At 44.9% G+C, this 23,763-nt stretch overlaps 1 protein-coding gene across 2 annotated transcripts in view; it reads right to left on the bottom strand.

Annotated features, from left to right (window-relative positions):
- Positions 1-2,077: 2,077 nt before the first annotated feature.
- fut8b (fucosyltransferase 8b (alpha (1,6) fucosyltransferase)) overlaps positions 2,078-23,763 on the bottom strand; it is a 220,489-nt gene continuing 198,803 nt past the window's right edge. For both annotated transcript variants that reach the window (XM_087298833.1, XM_087298832.1), the window contains 4 exons: positions 17,194-17,440; positions 9,767-9,943; positions 5,458-5,608; positions 2,078-2,695 (listed from right to left, as the gene is read on the bottom strand). In XM_087298833.1, coding sequence (XP_087154959.1) covers positions 2,366-2,695; positions 5,458-5,608; positions 9,767-9,943; positions 17,194-17,440 — 905 coding nt within the window. In that variant the 3' untranslated portion in view covers positions 2,078-2,365. The remainder of the gene's footprint in view (positions 2,696-5,457; positions 5,609-9,766; positions 9,944-17,193; positions 17,441-23,763) is intronic.

The raw sequence follows: 23,763 nt of genomic DNA, 5'->3' as shown, positions 1-23,763 counted from the left end.
TTTAAGGGCCCACGCACTTTAGGGGCCCCAGAAGTTAACCACTCTATACACTCAAGTGTGCAACATTAAACCCCCTCCCAGTCCTGCGATCTTTACTTTCATCCACGACATCAACAATCCCCAACCCCCATTTTAAACCGCGACATCCCCCATTCACTTTTTTTGTTCGTGAAAAACAACCCCCCACCCAACCTCACTCTTCGCTTTAATACATGGCATTACCCATCTTGCCCCCTCTTATTGGTCACTTGTCCACGACATCCCCACACCACGCTCTCTACTGTAGTCCACATCCTCAAACCCCCTGTTCTTCATTTTCGACCACAACACCCCCATCACCCCATGCTTTCTACTTTTGTCCAAGACACAGCACCCACCACGCTCTTCATTTTCGACCACGACACCCCCCATCACCCCCCCCCCCCCCCTCACTTTTGTCCCCGACAACTTATCAACCCCACCTAGCTCTTTACTGTAGTTCATGACATCACCCCCTGGACTTAATTTTCGACTTCGACACCCCCGCCAACCCCTCCATATTTACTTTTATCCGCGACACTGCCCCCACCCCGCTATTCATTTGTGACTATGACACCCCCGACACCCTCCCTTCACTTTTATCTGCGACACTGCCCCCCACCCCCCTATTCATTTTAGACCACGATACCCCCATCACCCACCCACTCTTCACTTTTGTCTGCGACACTGCCCCATCCCACTCTTCATTTTCAACAGCAACACCCCCCCGCTCTTCACTTTTGTCCGTGACACTGCCCCCCACCTCACTCTTCATTTTGAACAGCCACACACCCCATCACCCCTCCGCTCTTCACTTTCATCCGCGACACTGCCCCCTACCCTGCTATTCATTTGTGACTACGACACCCTCTCATCACCCCCTGCTCTTCACTTTTGTCCGCGACACCACTCCCCTCCCTGCTCTTCATTTGTGACTGACACCCCCCCATCACCCCCCCCACCTCACTCTTCATTTTGAACAGCCACACACCCCATCACCCCTCCGCTCTTCACTTTCATCCGCGACACTGCCCCCTACCCTGCTATTCATTTGTGACTACGACACCCTCTCATCACCCCCTGCTCTTCACTTTTGTCCGCGACACCACTCCCCTCCCTGCTCTTCATTTGTGACTGACACCCCCCCATCACCCCCCCCACCTCACTCTTCATTTTGAACAGCCACACACCCCATCACCCCTCCGCTCTTCACTTTCATCCGCGACACTGCCCCCTACCCTGCTATTCATTTGTGACTACGACACCCTCTCATCACCCCCTGCTCTTCACTTTTGTCCGCGACACCACTCCCCTCCCTGCTCTTCATTTGTGACTGACACCCCCCCATCACCCCCCCCACCTCACTCTTCATTTTGAACAGCCACACACCCCATCACCCCTCCGCTCTTCACTTTCATCCGCGACACTGCCCCCCACCCCACTATTCATTTTCGACCACGACTCCCCCCTTAAATTTTGTCTGCGACACTGCCCCCCACCACGCTATTCATTTGTGACTACGACAACCCCTATCACCCCCCTGATCTTCACTTTTATCCGCGACACTGCCCCCCACCCTGCTCGTCAATTTCGAGCACGACACCCCCCTCCATCACCCCCCCCTTCACTTTCGTTCGCGACAACCACCCTTCCCATCATTCTCTTTACTGTAGTCCATGACATCTGCTCTTCATTTTCGACTGTGACACCCCATCCCCTCCACTCTTCACCTTTGTTAGTGACACCACCATCACCCCTACTCCCTTTCAATTTTATCCGCAACACTGCCCCCACCCTGATCTTAATTTTCGATCATGACACCCACCATCACCCCCTACCTTCGCTTTCGTCTGTGACATTGCGGCCCCACCCCGCTCTTCATTTAAGACTCCCCCCCTCCCCCCCATACTACTCTCCACAACTCCCCAACTCCTCTACTTCGGTTATATCCACAACCCCCTGTTGCTCACCCATTATTCACTTAGGGGACCCACCAAAAAATGGGGCTCAAACCGGCCTACGGTGCCCTCGTGTTGCCTTACTTTCAATCACTGTACAATTTCTTTTCTTTTTTGGGGGTGAAATATGACCTGAACATGTTCCTGACAGCTTCTGCAAGATCAACTCCAAATTGAGGACAGAGAAAGAAAGGAAGAGAAGATTTAAAAAATTAAATAATAATAATAAAAAAATGTTGGTATCATTTGCTTCGGTTGCCGCTTCAAAGGATGTCCACAGCAGCCAATGAGATCCTATTAATACAAACCTCAGTCAGATCATACTGAAAGTTTCACCTGATCCTCCATAAGGTCAGTTTATCCGGATTAATCTCTCATTATTATTCTCATTATGAGCTCAGCATCTTGTCAGCTTCAGGATAAGTGGGATACTTCACCGTCTCTATCTTCTCCTTGACTTTATAGGACGGATAGAGGCCGGTGCGTCCCAGTTTGCGGTTGATCCCTTTGGAATTTCCGTCCCAGTGGTTTCCAGCCACCCCGATAACGTCTCCAGGATCCAGCGGGATATCTTCGGCTGTACGCGGTTGGTGTGGATAAATGGCAATCTGGTTGTGTGCGTTTTGTCCACCGAAGTAATAAATGTCGTCCAAAGAGCGGAAAAAAGAGGAGGCGTCCGGATGGAGGGTCTGCATCATCTCATAGGCCACACGGCAAACCTGGAGAACACAAAAGAAACTGGAAATGTAAAACTGGCTGTAAAATTACCCAGTTTTTATTAGCTTAGAGAATAAGAGGATAAGAGAGTTGTAGAGTTGAAACACTCCTGTGATATTTTGTTTTCTTTTTCCAATATTTCCTAAATGATGTTTAGCAGAGCAAGGAATTTTACAGTGTTTCCTATAATATTTTTTCTTCTGTAGAAAGCCTTATTTGTTTTATGTCGTAACAACGCGTAGTGCAAGCTCTGTGATTGGTCGGCTTGGTAGCGCTGACGAGTGTGGGCGGGGCCGAGAGCCGCTCAAGTCTGTTGGAGCTAGTGTTTACAAGAGTCGAGCCACATGAAGGAGCTCTAAATGAAAAGTTTTGTTTTGTGTTTACCTTATGGTTAAAGTTGTTGCACGTAAGCCGGTTCCTACCTCAAAACGAGGTACATTAAAGAAGCGTTCAGAAAAAACAAAACACCAGCGAAGAAACTCGACACAGAGGAACATAAACACATCACTGCCAACTAGCTTTTCAGAAGTGTTATTGCAGAGCGACAGAAACAGCAGCTACGCACGTTGCATGCGCCGTGGGTCACGTCGATCACTTGACGCAGAAGTATAAACCAGGCTTTACACTGCATCCAAAATTGTTGACATTTTATGGGAAAGAGAGAGGTATGTAAGATTGAGCTTTTAAATGTTTTTTTTTACTATTATTACTACTACATATATTTGTTTATTAAAGTGTCAGGAACAATACATTTAGCTTTCAAAGCTGTTAACTTGTTTATGTTTCAAAATATCATCCTTTTTTAAAATGTCCACTATAGTGGACACCAGGACCATCTTAATGTAATTAATAACTGTGTGATGTAGGGGGCAGAAGTGAAGCAGAGAGGATTCTTTATAAGATAGTTGAGGGAGACTCTGACTTAGAGTTTGACAATTAGAGACAATTAGAGACAATTAGAGAATGACAATCAGTTTAAAATTGCTTTAATGTTAAGTTTGTTTTGTTTTGTTTCTTTGTTGTTGTTTTTGTTTTGTTTGTGTTCGGCTCTCTTTCAGACTAAACTGTTTCAGGAATTTCAATACAAAAGGAAAAACGGCTTTTGTTTAGTGTTTGTTACATTGATATTGGATTAATATGCCTTTACAGCCATCTCCTGTACAGTTTTGTTGTCTGAGTGGTGGCCATTTTGAACTAAAATGGTCCTGTGGTCCACTACAGTGGACATGCTGTAAAATTAAAAATAAAAACTAAATGTAAAAACTCTAAAATGTAGAATTTTTTAAACCTAAAAGATGTAGGAAATCAAAGAAAAAAATAAAATAAATAAAAATAAAATAAATAAAAATAAATAAAAAAAATTTCTTGGGAGGATGAAAGCAGTTTTTAATTTTTTAAAACCATTTGAGGTCAAAATTATTAGCCCCCTTACGCGATATTTGTTTTGGATTGTCTCCAGAACAAACAAACCACTGTTATATAATGACATTCCCACTTACTCTAACTTGCCTGATGAACCTAGTTAAGCCTTTAAATGCCACTTTAAGCTGAATAATAGCATCTTGACAAATATATAGTCAAATATTATGTGCTGTCATCATGGCAAAGAGAAAAGAAATCAGCTATTAGAAACGAGTTATTAAAACTATTATGTTCAGAAATCTTCTCTTCGTTAAACAGAAATTAGGGAAAGTATGCAGGGCGGCTACTAATAATCTTCAACTGTATATTGAAGATCTATTTGCAAGCTTCATCTTTTCATCTAGCTGATTTCTGCATTTAATTTAGTCCAGTTCAGACTTTTTCTGAACACGCACAACTTCATTCCCACATATACCAACACCTAGCGGGATAAACTTTATCATCAAAACTAAAACCTTGTCAAGAGGCCCTTGCTTTTACATTTTACATTTGGTTTAATCCCCTAAATTAGACTCATGACCCAGAGACAGTTCAGCACAACCAAAATCACAATAACCAAGATGAAGGTAGCTATTATCCTTATTTATTGTGAATCTCCTCAACTATAATGATCAGCATAAGCACATTGTTTTTTAATTATGAACTTAATTGTGTTTAACTTGTTAATATTTATCTGACAGAGGGTTGCTGAAGAACTACTGAGAGATTTCAGCTGCTGTCTGGGCTTTCACTGCCGAACTACACCTCCCTTTCTTCATGTGTTCAATACTTTCCAGTGTCATTTCATTTTATTACAAATAGCTTCATTTATTCATTTTGTTTTCAGCTTAATCCCTTTAATAATCTGGGGTCACCACAGCGGAATGAACCGCCAACTTATCCAGCATATGTTTTACACTGCTGATGCCCTTCCAGCTGCAATCCATCACTGGGAAAAATCCATACACACTCATTAACATACATACACTACGGACAATTTAGTTAATTCAATTCACCTAAAACGCATGTGTTTCGACCGTGGGGAAACTAGAGCACCCGGAGGAAACCCACGCCAACACAGGGAGAACATGCAAACTCCACACAGAAACGCCAACTGACCGAGCCAGGGCTTGAACCAGCGACTTTCTTGCTCTGAGGCGACCACTCTGTCACCGTGATGCCCACAGAACTTAATTTATAAACTAATTAGATTTGCTTTCTTTTTATATATGTATTTCTTTTATGTTTTTCTTTTCTTACCCACATCTGGTAAAAATATAAATGTCTTCTGAGAAAAACGACGCGTTCAATTCTTATTTCCTCTGTTGCATGAGCTGAAAACTGTACAGCGAGGTAGGCGTACCTGCGAGGAGAAAGTGCAGACCAAGAAGTCGGTTTGGGACAGGAAGTGGATGTCCAGAATGACGCCTCTGAGGGAGTTCTCTGTGTATCTGTTGTGTAAACTGGCCGACCAGGAGATGGAGTTATCACTAATGAACTCGTAATCAGTGTACCTGAAAAACACCAGCAAATATTATATCAAGAGAAGGTATCAGAATTATTTACCAAAGTGCATTTATTATTTGTTTGGTCAAACTAACACACTATAACACACTATGGGCCCTATCATGCACCAGGCGCAATAAGGTGCGAGATGTGTTTGGCGCGATTTGTTGCTATTTTCAGACCAGCGCAACAGTAATTTTCCAGTTTTGCACCGCATTGTTTAGATAGCAAATCCATTTGTCCCCTTTTGTGGACTCATGAGTGTGCTGGTCTGAAAAAGAGGTGTGTTTAGGCGAATTGTTGGTGTGTGGCTGTTTTAATGAAGTAAAATAAACCCTGACATTGACCAACTAAAAGCTGCTCTAAAGTCCAAAGCAGAGTGCGTTAGTTATGCGCCAGTGCAGGTCCAAATACTTACACACTTCTTAATACACACAGGATGTACAGCAGTACGCAAATATCTTTACATATGAAAACAATTAAAGGATTAAAATATTACAAAAATTATTCTTTTCTAAATAAATATAAAAACAACTGCCTTTATGCCTACTTTGTCAGGGAGCTTTTTCAGTTTGTTAATGACAGTCTGCATTTGTATAATGTTTTATATTATTAGTAGCAGTATTAATTATTATATGCATATTTATATTTGATTTAATAAAAACATAAGCATAAGAACAGGATGTGTGTTCTGGATGTAACTCAGTTTTTTGACCACACTTCATTATTATTGTTCATTTATTCCTTTGCTGGAAATTAGAACTGAATTTAGAAACAGTTTTGAAATGAATATTTGCACTTAAACTAAATTAAATATGTTGGCTAATGGATGTCTTCAGTGGAGTGAGTTTGGAGTGAGAAAAAAACGTTTCTTTACTCCGCCAAAGTAAAGGAGTAAAGAGTAAAAGTAAAGTAAAGAGAAAGTAAAGAGGCCGAATGGAGGCTCATTCTTTATCCTCATGCTGCAGATGCTCTGTTTAACAGTTTTCTCGCGTTCAGTTTTTGTAAATAGCAAATGCACCAAGGTGTGACGCAACTGACTCCTAAAGGGAATGTGAGATGAGACTTTGATTGGTTTAATTCATGTTTTGCTCAAAACACAGCCAAAACTCATTAAGAGAATAAGCTCAACAGAGTGTATTTGTCCATCCTTAAAATAGCAAAAGTGGATTCGAACACGTCTTTAATGCTTTTATGTCTTGAGCTTTATGGCTCTATTTCTTTCGCAAAATCTGAAGGACATGGCGCAAAAGCATTAAGGGCATGTCTGAATCAACTGTTGCTATTTAAAGGACGGAAAAATAGACTCTGCGCCGCTCTGCATGGTTTAACAGGGTTGAGCTTATTCTCTCAATGAGTTATAGGTGTGTTTTGAGCACAAACCAATCAGAATATTATCTCACATTCCCTTTATGAGTCAGTTGCGTCACACCATGGCACACTTGCTATTTACATGGCGGACTTTGTAAGTGGAAAAACTGAATGCTTCACTACCAAGGAAACAATTAAGCAAAGCATCTGCTGCGCAAGGATACTTTCACTTTCATGGATAAGGAAGTGGTGCTGTATGAATTCCGCTGAAGACATCCATTAGCCTCCATGATTAATTTCGTTTGTTAAGCGCGAAGATTTGTTTCAAAACTATTTCTAAATTCAGTTCTAATTTCCAGCAAACGAATGAATGAAAGTGTGCTCAAAATACTGAGTTATATCCAAACACTCATGCTAAGCCCCAAATGGTCCAAAACTTGACAGGTGGACAAATCTTAGCTTGTGTTTATTAAATCAAATATAAATATGCATATAACAAATAATACTGCTAAAAATAATAGCATTATACTAATGCAAGTTGTCATGAATAAACTGAAAAAGCCCCCCGAGATAAAAAAAAAGCATGGAGGCAGTGGTTTTTATATTCATGTAGAAAACAATCCTTTTTGTAATATTTTAATCCTTTAATTCTTTTTCAATTGTTAAGATTTTGGTGTATTGCTGTACATCCTGTGTGTATTAAGCAATGTGTAAGCTAGGCCACAGCCATATCACCCTGCAGCCCATGACCGGTGACTCACTGAAGCTAAGCAGGGCTGAGCCTGGTCAGTACCTGGATGGGAGACCACTAGGGTACACTAGGTTGCTGTTGGAAGTGGTGTTAGTGAGGCCAGCAGGGGACGCTCAACCTGTGGTCTGTGTGAGTCCTAATGCTCCAGTAAAAGTGAAGCGGACACCACTGTCAGTGGGCGCCGTCTTTCGGATGAGACGTTAAACCGAGGTCCTGACTCACTGTGGTCATTAAAAATCCCATGGCACTTCTCGTGAAAGAGCAGGGGTGTAACCCCAGTGTCTTGGCCAAAGTCCCTCTATCGGCCCTTACGATCATGGCCTTCCAATCATCCCCATCCACCGAATTGGCTCTATCACTGTCTCTCCACTCCACCTATAGCTGGTGTGTGGTGAGCGCACTGGCGCCGTTGTCCTGTGGCTGCCGTCGCATCATCCAAGTGGATGCTGCACACTGGTGGTGGTGTGGAGAGACCCCCCCCCCCCTCATGATTGTTAAGCGCTTTGGGTGTATGGCCATACACAATAAATGCACTATATACATACACATTACATTACAGTACACTCTGCACTGGACTTTAAACCTGCTTTCAGCTGGTTAATTGCACAATCTATTTTAGATCCCCAAAATAACAACGCTGCAACAATGCGCCTTAACACACATCTTTTTCAGACCGAAACACCCATGAGTCCACAAAGGGGCGCAAATGGATTTGCTATTTAAACAACGAGGCAGAAAATTAAGGTTGCGTTAATCTGAAAATAGCAACACGTCGTGAAAACACGTCTTGCGCCTTATTGCGCGGGGTGTATGATTAGGGCCATTAGACTTTGCACCTAGATCATTAAAATAGAACCCTGTACGATAAATTGAATAATTAAAAAAAAGACTTTTCTAAAAATATTGTCTCAGTAATGCAAAAACTGACCCAATAATGCTTTACATATCTTGATATCTTCACAGTGAGTCTAACTAAAAATAAGTCTCACAAGTCTCATAAAAAGGGTGGCACGGTGGCTCAGTGGCTCAGCAGGAAGGTCCCTGGTTCAAGTCCCGGCTGGGCCAGTTGGCATTTATGTAAAATAAGATTAATCTAGAGGCCTTTGCCTTTCATATAAGCCACTTATGATACCAAAATGATCAACTAGAAATCAAGTTATTATTTGTTGTTCCAAAATCTTGGATAGGCGACAAGACTTTAGTCAGGTAGTGTAGATCTGTGCATTTTTAAAGTGACACCTCTGTTATTTAATGTAATCAAACAAAATGAAAGATTCATTTGTTGCTCTTTAATTAGAACGTTTAACTTGTATAGTTTCAAGAGTTCACACTTAGCTGATAATCAATAAAGCGTATTTGGCATGCTGTCCTGGGAGAGAGCCCTGAGCTCGTAATATCCTCGAGCCCGGGGCTCCCTCCCGTTAGAAGGGCGAGAGGGGAATTCGAGGTCAGGTAGGTCTCGAGAACTCCCCTGCTTGTCACCGTGAGAAGTGTAAACTCAGGTTGTATTGGGTGATAATTTGTTTTAGTCGATTGGCTATGGTTTATGTTTTTGGACGGCGGGAGGAAACCGGGGAACCCGGGGAAAACCCACGGGAACACGGGGAGAACATGCAAACTCCACACAGAAACACCAACCAGCCCGATGGGTTGGACTAGCGGTGTTCTTGCTGTGAGGCAACAGTGCTAGCCACTGGGCCACCGTGTCGCCCGATCAGAAAAAGTGGGAGGATGTAGGGGTGGAAAGCGGGGGAGCTTCAAGACGAAGATAACTGGAGTGAAAAACTCAGGTTATTTATAATGCTTCCGTAATCATCTAATAGGGCTGATTACGGAGCTAACAAGGAGCCAGCCGTGTTGATTATAAGCACGTGATCCTCTCGAAATTAGTTTATGAATAAACCACACGAAGAAAAGGTTCATGAGATTTGATAACTTGATTCATTTTTTATAATAGTTATTAATAAGGAGGGCTAATACATTTGACTTTAACTGTACATTGGTGATCTGTCACTTCTTTCTCCTGCACTTAGCATTTGACACTGTAGCATTTGTGCAAAAAACGTATACGACATAAATGACCCCTAAAGGACCCGTAACTCACTTGGTTTTTGCTTCTTGTAACAGCGCAGGATCGTCGGTGGCCAAATACACTCGTTTTTTATCCACATGACCGCGCTGAGCCATTGACTGGAACTGCTCTTCCACATGCACCATGTACTCCTCGATGGGGTGAAACGCTGCCTCCGTCCCAACTTTATCTGTCCGTCTCACGTGAACACTGCAAAACACAGATACACTTTTTAACGTTTTTTTAAAGATTCATCCCCATCTAGAAATCTGATACATGGCAATAAATACAAATTACATACAGTTGAGAGCAAATTTATACACCTTATTCCTTTAAAATTATTTCTTAAGTGATATTTAATAGAGCAAAAATACTTTCACAGTATTTCCTATAATATTTTTTTTTTATAGGAGAAAGTCTTGTTTTATTTCAGCTAGAATAAAAGCACTTTTAAACATTTTTAAAACCCATTTTAAGTTCAATATTAGCCCCCTTAAGCAATATTAGTTTTGGATTGCCTACTGAACAAACCACTGTTATACAGTGACTTGCATGGGTTTCCTCCGGGTGCTCAAGTTTCCCCCACAGTCCAAACACATGTGCTGTAGGTGAACTGGGTTAACAAAATTAGCCTGTGTGTGTGTGTGTGAATGTAACTGGAAGGGCAAATGCTGCGTAAAACATATGCTGGATAAGTTGGCGGTTCATTCCGCTGTGGCAACCCCTGATTATTAAAGAGACTAAGCCAAAAGTAAAATGAATGAATGATTTGTGAGGAGTGTACTTATATATGCTGTGCACGGTAAATATGGTTGAGTTCCGAATTATTAGCCCCCCTTTGAATTTTGTTTTCCTTTTAAAATATTTCCTACATTATGTTTAACAAACCAAGGGATTTTTCACAGTGTGTCTGATAATTTTTTATTTTCTGGAGAAAGTCTTTTTTGTTTTATTTTGGCTAGAATAAAAGCAGTTTTAAATTTTTTTGAAACCATTTTAAGGTCAACATTTTAAGCCCCTTTAAGCTATATTTTTTTGATAGTCTACAGAACAAACCATCATTACACAATAACTTGCCTAAATACCCTAACCCTTTACCTAATTAACCTAGTTAAGCCTTTAAATGTCACTTTAAGCTGTATAGAAGTGTCTTGAAAAATATCATTTACATATAAAAATAATATTTATAAATATATGATAAATAAATATATTTATCATTTAAAAATATTATTTACTGTCATCATGGCAAAGAAAAAAAAATCAGTTATTAGAAATGAGTTATTAAAACTATTATGCTTATAAATGTGCTGAAAAAAACTTCTCTCTGTTAAACAGAAATTGGGGAATGAAAATAGACAGAGGGGCTAATAATTCTGACTTCAACTATCGGTATATATATATATATATATATATATATAGGTCCTTCTAAAAAAATTAGCATATTTTAATAAAGTGAATCATTTTCTGTAAAGTACTGATAAACATTAGACTTTCATATATTTTAGATTCATTACACACAACTGAAGTAGTTCAAGCCTTTTATTGTTTTAATATTGATAATTTTGGCATACAGCTCTTGAAAACCTAAAATTCCTATCTCAAAAAATTTGCATATTTCATCCAACCAATAAAAGAAACGTCTTTTTATTACAAAAAGTACTAAATAATAGAAATTACTATTTCTATTATTTATATTACACTAACCATGATGGTTTTAATAACTCATCTCTAATAACTGATATATTGTTTCTTTGTCATGATGACAGTAAATAATATTTGACTAGATTTTTTCAAGACATTTAAAGACTTAACTAGGTTAATTAGGTTAACTAGGCAGGTTAGGGTAATTTGGCAAGTTATTGTATAACAGTGCTTTGTTCTGTAGACTATCAGAAAAAATTAGCTTAAAGGGGCTAATAACTTTGCCCTAAAATGTTGTTTAAAAAGTTTAAAACTGCTTTTATTTTAGCCTTAATAAAACAAATAAGACTTTCTCCAGTAGAAAAAATATTATCAGACATGCTGTGAAAATTTCCTTTCGCTGTTAAACATCATTTGGGAATTATTTTAAAAAGAAAACAAAATTCAAAGGTGGCTAATAATTCTGACTTTAACTGTGTGTGTGTGTGTGTGTGTGTGTGTGTGTGTGTGTGTGTGTGTGTGTGGTTGAACGCTACAGCATACTGTGTGCTATTAAACTAATGAAGTAATAAACTGTTTTAAATACTGTAATAAACTGTTGTGTATTTGGTCATTTGTTTATATCACTATAGATATTGTATTGCCATGGCAACTAAAAAGTTGTCACTAACACTATTTAGAATATATTACTAGAGTATTTTCATGTGGGATGCATGCAAGTTGAATATAACGCAAGAGTAAAAACATCTGCCAAATGCATAAATCTCAAAACTTCCCATGATTTACAGTATAGACATTGAAATGAAATGATACAAATGATTTATGCAAATTCACATTGGTCCTGTTTACCGTTAGCATTAAGATCCAATCACAAGAGTGTATGCAAATAGCATAAGCTTATTTCACATTATTAGACTGAAGGATGAGAAGCCTGAATATGTTCTCTGTGCTATTTATAACTTGATCATTCTGTAATAGTGTGCAGAATCTATAAGTAGGGGTGCAGAGTACAGTTGTGAAGCATCACAGTTTCACGTTTTGTCTGAGGTAAAGCCTAGAAGTTTGCTTTCAGTTTGGACAAACATCTTGTGCAGGTTTACAGCTGATCTAAAACACTCACTGTGCATTAGCGGCTTTAATTGTGTCAGTATGCAAATGAGCATCCTGAAACTATTCACTCAGCATGCTTGTTATTGTTTGTGCACACCTGTACACCCGGTACAGCTGAAGCTCTCCTGTCAAACTGTAATTATTCATCCATTCATTCATTTTCCTTCAGCTCAGTCCCTTATTTATCAGGGGTCGCCACATCGGAATGAACAGCTATTCTGAAATCTGTTTTACACAGCCCATGCCCTTCCAGCTGCAACCCAGTACTGGGAAACACACATTCACATTTCCACTCAAACACTTTGGGCAATTTAGTTCATCAGTTCACCTATAACGCATGTGTGTGGACTGTTAGGGAAACCGGAGCACCCGGAGGAAACCAACGCCAACACGGGGAGAACACTGGCCTTCTCTGACTCTGACTCTGGCCTTCTCGCTGTCCCTCGGTACCGCCTCTCTTCAATGGGGGGCTGATCATTTAGTGTTATTGCACTCAAACTCTGGAACTCTCTACCACGCTCACTCCGCTCTGCTAATAATATCTCTGAATTCAAATCCTTACTTAAGACTCACTTATTTTCTGAATGCTTCGCTTCTGATCTGCCAAACTGACCACTTAATCTAATCCACCACCACTCTGCTCATATGTCTCTTAGGTCTTGTTTGTGTAATTCCAGTTTGTTATATTTGACCTCATGTATGTTTGTTCATCTTTTTGTTGCATTCCTTGTAAAGTGTCCTTGAGCTCTGGAAAGGCGCTATACAAATAAAAATTATTATTATTATTATTATTATTAACATGCAAACTCAACACTGAAATGCCAACTGACCCAGCCGGGACTCAAACTATTTTTGTTTTCTCTAAATCTTCAAGTGACTGTTAAAAAAGTAAGGGTGTCCCGATTTCGATTTTAAATTGAAATCGATCGAAATTTATGTCGATTCAATTTCAATTATGTCGATTTCGATTCAATTTCGATTATCGAATCAAAAAAATAGAATCGTCGATGCTGCCACGCCCCCATGTCACGTCAGCTAGGCTTGCCATGCCGTGTTTACACCAAGCGGCAACCTCCCGCTCTCTCTCAGGAAGCCAATACGGAAGTAACTAAAACTGCAATTCATCCGAAATTTCGCTAGTCGTGGCCGCTCCTGGCTCCAAAACAGAGCAAATTTCAATTGAGCCCACTGTTAGAATGGCCAACTTTACAGCAGACAAAAAGGTGTTTACAGCCTGCTACAAAAAAAGATTTTAGTCAATACAGCTAATATTACCCTTCATGACAACTGTGAGGGGGTGAATTTTTTTTATAACTCATCTGTTTCCTTTATATTAAGTTTGCATAATTAAGGGCGTGGCCACTTGAGTGACAGCTAGGTCTCGTTGGTTGCCGTCACGTCACCTCAGCTGAATCCTGCAGATTAGCCACTGAACGCGGCAAATTTTTCGTATTTCTGTGTTGTTTTATGTGGCTTTACACAGTCAACTGCCTTTTGGACTTGTTTCCTACAATTATCAGATGGCATGGCATGCTAAGTGCACTTAATTGTGCTCACAAACCATTCACGTGGCCTCCGTTTCCCATGTGAGTAAAGTTATATACTTATATACCATCTCTATACATGTATTTGTTTTATTTAAGATCATTTATCGTTTATTTTTATATTTAGAGCTGTAATGCACTCCAGAATCTGACGGATTGATTAGCTGTAGGCTCTAGATCAGTCATCTGAAGCGTTGTCATACAGTGTTATGCTGGATTTCATCAATAGTCTTATATTAACCAACACAGACTATATCTGAAGTGTTTGGAAAAACGTCATAAGAACAATGTTTAGTGGCTCAATGTATTACAGCAGTGTTTTTAAAAGTCTAAACACTTTATTGATATAGTGTACAGCCAAGCACAAGTGGTCAGAATACAAACGAGTCACAGGTGATAAAGTATTAAGCGTTCTCCCAAAGTAAAGTGTGTCTGAACCAGGTCCATGCAAACTGTCAGCAGGTGTCTGTAGCTCCGCTCACTCTCCGCCTCTTTGCCCTTGTTTGGTATCCCGCCGTGGGTGTGATGACGCGCGAACAAAATGGCGACGGTTGGCCACGCCTACTTGTGGCTTCTTTTGCGCTCTTTAGAAACCTATGGGTGACGTCACGGATACTACGCCCATATATTTTACAGTCTATGGTTTACACTGATATGTCTTTGTTTTTAAATGGCATTTTAGAACAACAACGCTGAAAACGCACATCACATGACCACACACACACAGAGACACAGATGCACACACAGCCATGCACTGAAGACAGCGGGTCCAGGCAGTCAGAGGATCAGTAGACTGCTTCAATCTTTCACTCACTTGTACTTAGTCATTTTAGCGAACACCTCAGATACTGTTAGCTGGTTGCTGTTGGTTGTGCACTCATTTGACCGACGCCATTATAACGACACAGATCACTGCCTATTCACGAGTCCTGCAGAAAAAGTGATTGACAGGTTATTCATTTACTGTATGAATTGTTTATGGGTAAAACAAAGACCCTGCAGGTCAGGTAGTTTAAACGGTAGGCTACAAATAATTAATTCGTTATTAATTAATTAATTAATTATTCATAATCGAAATTCGAATCGAACCGTGACTTTAGAATGGAAAATGTAATCGAATCGAGGATTTAGAGGATCGTGACACCCTTATTAAAAAGAATGCAAAGGGGTAAATGTAGCAATTTCTGTACCAAAGCCATTAGCCTGTGTCTCTTATTTCAGCCGCTTCTCGTGCGTTTACAGTTTGACATTATTCGGGTTATTGTATCTCACAGCGCTGTCAGGAGACACTGGTGCTTCCTGTGGGGTCGCCCGCCATCAGCGAGTCTCATTTATTCTCATTATTTCATGCAGATTGAGAGTCGTGTTCATTCTCATTATCACATGTCATCTTTATCTGCCTGTGTTTTATCAGTGTAACACACGCCTCGTCCTGGAGCGCTGATAAAAACCACACACACACACACACACACACACACACACACACACACACTGACATATGCATGCACACACATAGCACACACTGACACATGTGCACACGGACACATACACACACTCAGACACACTCAGACCCACATGCACACGGACATAGACACACACACACACATTGACACACACAGAGACATGAAGACAGACAGACTGACACACACACACAGACATATGCATATACACACACACACTGACATATGCATGTACGTATACACACACACACACAAACACACAGACACACAACACAGACACAAACACACACACACACACACTGACACATGCGCGCACACACACACACACAAACTGACATATGCGTGTACACACACACACACACACACACACACACACACACACGCACAAACTGACATATGCGTGTACGTATACACACACACACACAGCACAGACACACACACAAACTGACATATGCATGTACACACAAACACACACACACACACGCATATATAAACTGACATGCGTGCACACACACACGAGCGCACACTCAGTCACACAAACACACACAGAGACATGGAGATAGACACACACAAACACACACACACACACACTGACATATGCGCGCACACAGACACACACACACACACTCACACTGACATATGCGTGTACGTATACACACATACAAACAAACACACACACACACACACCCAACACACACACACACAAACTGACATATGCGTGTACACACAAACATACACACACACACTGACATATGCGCGCGCATACAGACACACACAAACTGACATATGCACACGCACGCACACACACACACAAACACACACACTGACATATGCGCGCGGATACAGACACACACACACACACACACAAACTGACATATGCACACACACAAACACACACACACACACTGACATATGCGTGTACACACACGCGCATACACTCAGACACACACACACTAACACACACAGAGACATGGAGACAGACAGACACACACACACATACACAAAAGTGCACATTTAAATGCAAACATACAAGGGCACACACAGTCACACACCCAATAAGACACAGTGATACATGCACAAAGACACACACACACACACGCAGACACACACTCACACATACACAAGAACACAGACACAAAAGCAGACACACGCACACACACGCAGACACAGACACGCACACACAAACGCGCAGACCCACTGACTAACACACACACAACCAAAATGAGACACTCTGACACACACACTCTGACACATGCACACAAAAGTGCACGCACACACACACGCACATGCAGACACACGGACAAACACACAAGTGCGCACACAGACACAAGTGTGCACACACATACACAAACAAGCAGACACAAAAACACATACATAAGCGTACACGCACACAAAGACGCACACAATTGCGTACACACATGCATCCACAATGAGACACACTGACATACACTCACACACACTGACACATGCACACAAAAGTGCACAAATACAAGTGTGCTGACAGACACACATTTACAATGATATACACACACTGACAAGCACATACACACTCACACACACAGTTACACCGGCACACACACACAACATTCTCTTGCACAACTCTAGTCATTATAGCGTCTTTCAGACTCCTCCGGGCTGTCTGGAGGTCCTGTAAAACATGTGTGCTGTGAGTTTACAGTGCTATGAATAACAGCGTGGTCTGTACCCGATGATGGGGTGTTTGAAGCCCAGCTTGAGGCAGGTCTCCTGGATCTCCTTCTCCAGCCAGGCCTGCGGACGCACCAGGAACTTGACGAACTGCGAAACCCACCAGACGGACGGGTCTCCGTGAAGACGCTGCAGGCGAGGAGCCAGGTCTTCTGGGACGGCCAGCGGCAGGTATGGGGGTCTGGGGTGAAGACTGTCCACGATAGGTAGCTCTACAACCTGGACGTCCCGGTCATGAGCCTCTCCTGCAGAGTATAAAAACACAGTATATGGCATAAATGCACTAATGAACTACATGCTGATTTGATTAAAGAAATTGCAAAAAAAAAAAAAAGGAAAGTTACTCTGGAAATCTTTTCGGATGAACTGTCCCTCACTGTAAAAATGCTGGGTTCCACCCATAGACTGTAAAATATATGGACGTAGTATCCGTGACGTCACCCATAGGTTTCTAAAGAGCGCAAAAGAAGCCACAAGTAGGCGCGGCCAACCGTCGCCATTTTGTTCGCGCGTCATCACACCCACGGCGGGATACCAAACAAGGGCAAAGAGGCGGAGAGTGAGCGGAGCTACAGACACCTGCTGGCATTTAGCTTGGACCTGGTTCAGACACACTTTACTTTGGGAGAAACGCTTAATACTTTATCACCTGTGACTCGTTTGTATTCTGACCACTTGTGCTTGGTTGTACACTATATCAATAAAGTGTTTAGTGTTTTAAAAACACTGCTGTAATACATTGAGCCACTAAACATTGTTCTTATGACGTTTTTCAACAGGAGGAAAACGCGAATTACTTCCAAACACTTCAGATATAGTCTGTGTTGGTTAATATAAGACTATTGATGAAATCCAGCATAACACTGTATGACCACGCTTCAGATGACTGATCTAGAGCCTACAGCTAATCAATCTGACAGATTCTGGAGTGCATTACAGCTCTAAATATAAAAATAAACGATAAATGATCTTAAATAAAACAAATACATGTATAGAGATGGTATACAAGTATATAACTTTACTCACATGGGAAACGGAGGCCACGTGAATGGTTTGTGAGCACAATTAAGTGCACTCAGCATGCCATGCCATCTAATAATTGTAGGAAACAAGTCCAAAAGGCAGTTGACTGTGTAAAGTCACATAAAACAACACAGAAATATGATAAATATGCCGAGTTCAGTGGCTAATCTGCAGGATTCAGCTGAGGTGACGTGACGGCGACCAACGAGACCTAGCTGTCACTTAAGTGGCCACGCCCTTAATTATGCAAACTTAATATAACTCAATATAAAGGAAACTGATGAGTTATAAAAAAATTCACCCCCTCACAGTTGTCATGAAGGGTAATATTAGCTGTATTAACCAAAATCTTTTTTTGTACCAGGCTGTAAACACCTTTTTTTCTGCTGTAAAGTTGGCCATTCTAACAGTGGACTCAATTGAAATTTGCTCTGTTTTGGAGCCAGGAGCGGCCACGACTAGCGAAATTTCGGATGAATTGCAGTTTTAGTTACTTCCGTATTGGCTTCCTGAGAGAGAGCGGGAGGTTGCCGCTTGGTTCCACCAAGTGTGCCGCAAGCCTGCGTTTGAGTGAAGGTCTCGGCCGTTAGATCGCCCCCTGGGGGCTGGCTGCAGTACAAGTCATAAAGCCCGCCTCCTCCGTGTTAATGAAGGAGACTTGAGCCCAAATAAAAAGAAAATATAACACTTGCAATAAAATGTCCCGAAAGATGGTTCTGGTCGATTAAGGCAGTGGTTCTCAAAGTGGGGATCGGGACCCCCCAATGGGTCGCGGGACAATGAAGGGGGGTCGCCTGGTGATTTCCAAATATCTATTTATTTTTAATAAACCATAGGAATTACCATATTTTATCCATAACCTACTGAAAAGAAAAAAAAATTGTTTATAGTTACTATATAGTTACTATAGTAGCTCATAGTTCCCCTTCGGGGGGAACTTCAGCACTATAAGTGGATTTGATTTGTAAAATCCACGCATTGGGAGGATTCGGATCAGAAGCCGCTTGTCTGGAGAGTATTGAACGGGCCAATGAATGAAATTAATTGGCAGAATAAGCTTGCGCAGGTGTGCGACATCTGCAATTATCTCAGCATATAAGCACACCTGAAGCCAGCAGACGCCATCCTTTTCGCTTCAGATCCTTTCTGAGTGAGTCGATGAGGGTTCCTCTTGCTGATCAGCACTTCAGAGCGAACGAGTGTGTCTCCCGGTCCAGAGTGGGTCTTCGCGGTGGCAGACGGTCGAGCTGGGTTACTCCCTTGCCTGCGGTTCTTTGGGTCCGGTCCTCCAGAGCGGTGCGTATAGTTGCAACTTTCCTAAAAGAGCAACACAGTCGTGCAGCACGTCCTTTTCAGGATGGCGCTCCGACTGTGCGTTTCTGGATGCGGGGGTTTCCTGGCTCCGGATGATGGACACGATCACTGCATTGCATGTTTGGGGGTCCAGCATGTTAATGCGGTGCTCGCGGGCGGTTCATGTCGTCATTGCGATGCCATGACCGTTGCACAGCTAAGATCGCGGCTAACTTTCGCAAGAGAGCGAGCCACCCCAGTTGCCTCCTGTTCTAAAAAAGCAGCGGGCGCTCGGGCAGATCTGAGGGTTTCAGCGGGAGATAATCCGCCGCCCACGGGCTCGCGGACCTCTCGCTCCTCACGGCGCTCCATCCAAGCTTCGGGTGGTGAGAGTGATCCGTCTAACCAGATGGTAGCTCTCACACTCGCTGACACCAGAGATCAGATGTCCTCCGCGGCATCGGAGGGTGGGCTTTCACTGTCCAACGAAGATCCGGACCCGCTCGCCCCCTCCGGGCAGGTGAGCGCTGTCAAATCGGATCCTGAAGCGGACATGTTAGCCGTGCTTTCCCGGGCTGCTTCGGCCGTGGGGTTGGAGATGGTTTATCCCCCAGCTCCGCGGCCGGACCGACTAGATGGGTGCTACGTAGAGGACCAGAAGGCGAAGCCTTCGAAGCCTCTCGTCCCCTTCTTCCCGGAAGTGCACAGTAGGCTCACGCAGTCTTGGAGGGCACCTTTCTCTGCCCGTGCTGCGTGTGCCTCCGCCCTCACCGTCCTTGACGGCGGAGCTGCCAGGGGGTATGAGGCGATCCCGTCAGTGGAGCGCGCTATCGCGGTCAATCTTTGTCCGCGCGGCGCCTCTACGTGGCGGGGTTTGCCCCGCCTCCCGTCCAAAGCCTGTAGGTTGTCTGCCTCCCTCTGAGCCAGAGCTTATAAGGCTGCGGGCCAGGCTGCTTCTGATTTGCACGTGATGGCCACCTACCAGCGCTACCAAGCGCAGGCGCTGGCCGAGCTGCACGAGGGCGGGTCCAACCCAAGCTTATTACATGAGCTGCGCACCGCGACCGACTATGCTCTTCGGACTACTAAGTCCGCCGCGTGTGCGCTGGGGAGGACGATGTCCACACTTGTGGTTCAGGAACGCCACCTCTGACTAAACCTGGCCGATATGCGCGACGTTGACAAAGTTCGCTTTCTTGACTCGCCCATATCCCAGGCTGGCCTGTTCGGCGACACCGTCGGTGAATTCACCCAGGAATTCAAGGCGGTGAAAGAGCAGTCGGATGCGATGGGCAATGTCATCTATCGGCGTGGCCGTAAGCCCGCTCCGCCCGCCGAGCCATCCACCTCCGCTGTTCCTCGCCGAGGGCGCCCGCCACCGAGTGCTGCCCCGCCCCCGCCTGCGCCTCCGGCCAAGCGGGCCCGGCGTTCACCTCGAAAGCAGGCAGCCCCTCCTGCCCAGGGCGCCGTTAAGTCCGGTAAACGGACCGCGAAGCGTCGCTGAGACAGGCCATCCGGAGAAGAGGAAACTTGCTCTTTCCCCGCTGGAGGGCGGGGCCCCGATAACAACGGTACTTTTCAGTGCCACCAAAACATCAGTAAAAGAGCACTTTTTCCCTTCCCCGGATGTGACTGCACGAGTTCTGCCAGTCCGGGACGCGCTGCCTTCCGACTCGCAGACTCTACGTGCTTCGCCAGTGGCTCACGAGCGCTGGGGGGACGGTCTCCCTTCCCTCAGCCCTCCAGCCCCCTCTCCGGAGTCAGGGTGCGGAGCCAGAGCGAATCGCTCTCCTCCAGCTCTTCCGCGGGACCCTCGTGCTTCCCGGATCAGCACACCCACTCCGCGCTGCCCCACCGCTGGTACGTCAGCGATTGTAGCGATGACTCCATTAGCGAGGGCTCTGCCTGCCTGGTTAGCGCGGGCCAGCCCCTCGCGGTGGCTCATACGCACAATCAGACTCGGTTACGCGATTCAGTTCGCGAAACGGCCCCCCAAGTTTACGGGCGTGTATTTCTCCAGGGTCAACCCCCTGTCCGCCCCTGTCTTGCGAGAGGAGATTGCTGCCCTCCTGGCGAAGGGTGCAATCGAGCCGGTTCCTCCAGCCGAGATGGAGAGTGGGTTTTACAGCCCATACTTCATCGTACCCAAAAAGAGCGGTGGGTCACGGCCAATCCTAGATCTGCGCGTTTTGAACCGCTGTCTGCACAGGCTGCCGTTCAGAATGCTCACGCAGAGGCGCATTCTCCAATGCGTTCGTCCTCGGGATTGGTTTGCAGCCATAGACCTGAAGGACGCGTATTTCCATGTCTCCACTCTTCCTCGCCACCGCCAATTTCTGCGGTTTGCGTTCGAGGGTCGAGCGTGGCAGTACAAGGTCCTCCCCTTCGGGCTCTCTCTGTCTCCGCGGGTCTTCACCAAACTCGCGGAGGGTGCCCTAGCGCCCCTTCGGCTCGCGGGCATTCGCATACTCAATTATCTCGACGACTGGCTGATTTTAGCCCACTCGCGGGAGCAATTGATTATGCACAGGGACAAGGTGCTTCGGCATCTCCGCCTACTGGGGCTTCAGGTCAACCGAGAAAAGAGCAAACTCGCCCCCGTGCAGAGGATTTCTTTTCTCGGCATGGAGCTGGACTCGATCACCATGGTAGCGCACCTCTCCGAGGAACGCGCTCGCCTGTTGCTGAACTGTCTGAGGGAGCTCGACAGCAAACTAGTGGTCCCACTGAAGTTCTTTCAGAGGCTCCTGGGGCATATGGCATCCGCAGCCGCCGTCACGCCGCTCGGGTTGCTCCATATGAGACCACTTCAGCACTGGCTTCACGATCGGGTCCCCAGACGCGCATGGCACGCGGGCACACACCGGGTCTCGGTTACTGCGCTGTGTCGCCGCGCCCTCAGCCCTTGGAACGACCCCTCGTTCCTACAGGCCGGTGTGCCTCTAGGACAGGCGTCCAGCCATGTTGTTGTTTCAACAGACGCTTCCAACACGGGTTGGGGGGCCGTGTGTCGCGGGCATGCGGCTGCGGGCCTCTGGAAGGGTGCCCAGCTGCATTGGCATATCAATCGCCTAGAGCTGTTGGCAGTGTTCCTCGCTCTCCACCGCTTTTTACCGGTGCTGGAGCGGCAACACGTGCTGGTCAGGACGGACAGTATGGCGGCGGCGGCGTATATCAACCGCATGGGGGGTATGCGCTCTCGCCGCATGTCTCAGCTCGCCCGCCGTCTGCTCCTCTGGAGTCACCCGCGGCTGAAATCGCTGCGCGCCATTCACGTCCCAGGCACGCTCAATCGTGCAGCCGATGCGCTCTCACGACAGCTGTTACGTCCTGGAGAATGGAGACTCCACCCCGAGTCTGTTCAGCTGATATGGGCGCGATTCGGGGAGGCCCAGATCGATCTGTTTGCTTCCCCCGAGAACGCTCACTGCCAGTTGTTTTTTTCCCTGACCGAGGGCTCTCTCGGCACGGATGCACTGGCCCACAGCTGGCCTCGGGGCATGCGCAAGTATGCGTTTCCCCCAGTGAGCCTGCTCGCGCAGTTTCTGTGCAAGGTCAGGGAGGACGAGGAACAGGTTCTGCTAGTTGCGCCCCTTTGGCCCAACCGGACCTGGATATCAGAGCTCTCACTCCTCGCGACGGCCCTCCCCTGGCGGATCCCTTTGAGAGAGGACCTACTCTCTCAGGGACAGGGCACCATCTGGCACCCTCGCCCCGATCTTTGGAACCTCCACGTGTGGTCCCTAGACGCGAGGAAGACTTAGGTAACCTACCGACTGCGGTGGTTAATACCATCACTGAGGCTAGAGCCCCCTCCACGAGGCGCGCCTACGCCCTGAAGTGGAGTCTATTCACTGAATGGTGCGTCTCTCGCAGAGAAGACCCCCGAAATTGCCAGATTAGTGTTGTGCTCTCTTTCCTTCAAGAGAAGTTGGACAGCAGGCTGTCGCCCTCCACTCTCAAGGTTTACGTGGCCGCCATCTCCGCTTATCATAGCGCGGTAGCTGGCGGCACCGTGGGAAAGCATAACCTGGTCATCCAGTTCGTTAGGGGTGCTAGGCGAATTAATCCATCTCGCCCCCCTCTCATGCCCTCTTGGGATCTCGCCCTCGTTCTCACGAGTCTGCGATCCGATCCCTTTGAGCCACTCGAATCAGTATCTCTAAGATTTCTGTCCCTGAAGACAGCTCTGCTGGTTGCGTTGGCCTCCATCAAGAGGGTCGGGGACCTGGAGGCATTTTCGGTCAGTGAC

Source organism: Danio rerio, chromosome 20 (genome assembly GCF_052040795.2).
Source record: "Danio rerio strain M-AB ecotype USA chromosome 20, GRCz13ab, whole genome shotgun sequence".
Classification (NCBI taxonomy): Eukaryota; Metazoa; Chordata; class Actinopteri; order Cypriniformes; family Danionidae; genus Danio; species Danio rerio.
Note: the sequence above shows the minus strand (reverse complement) of the source record. Positions and strands in the feature narration are given on the sequence as shown.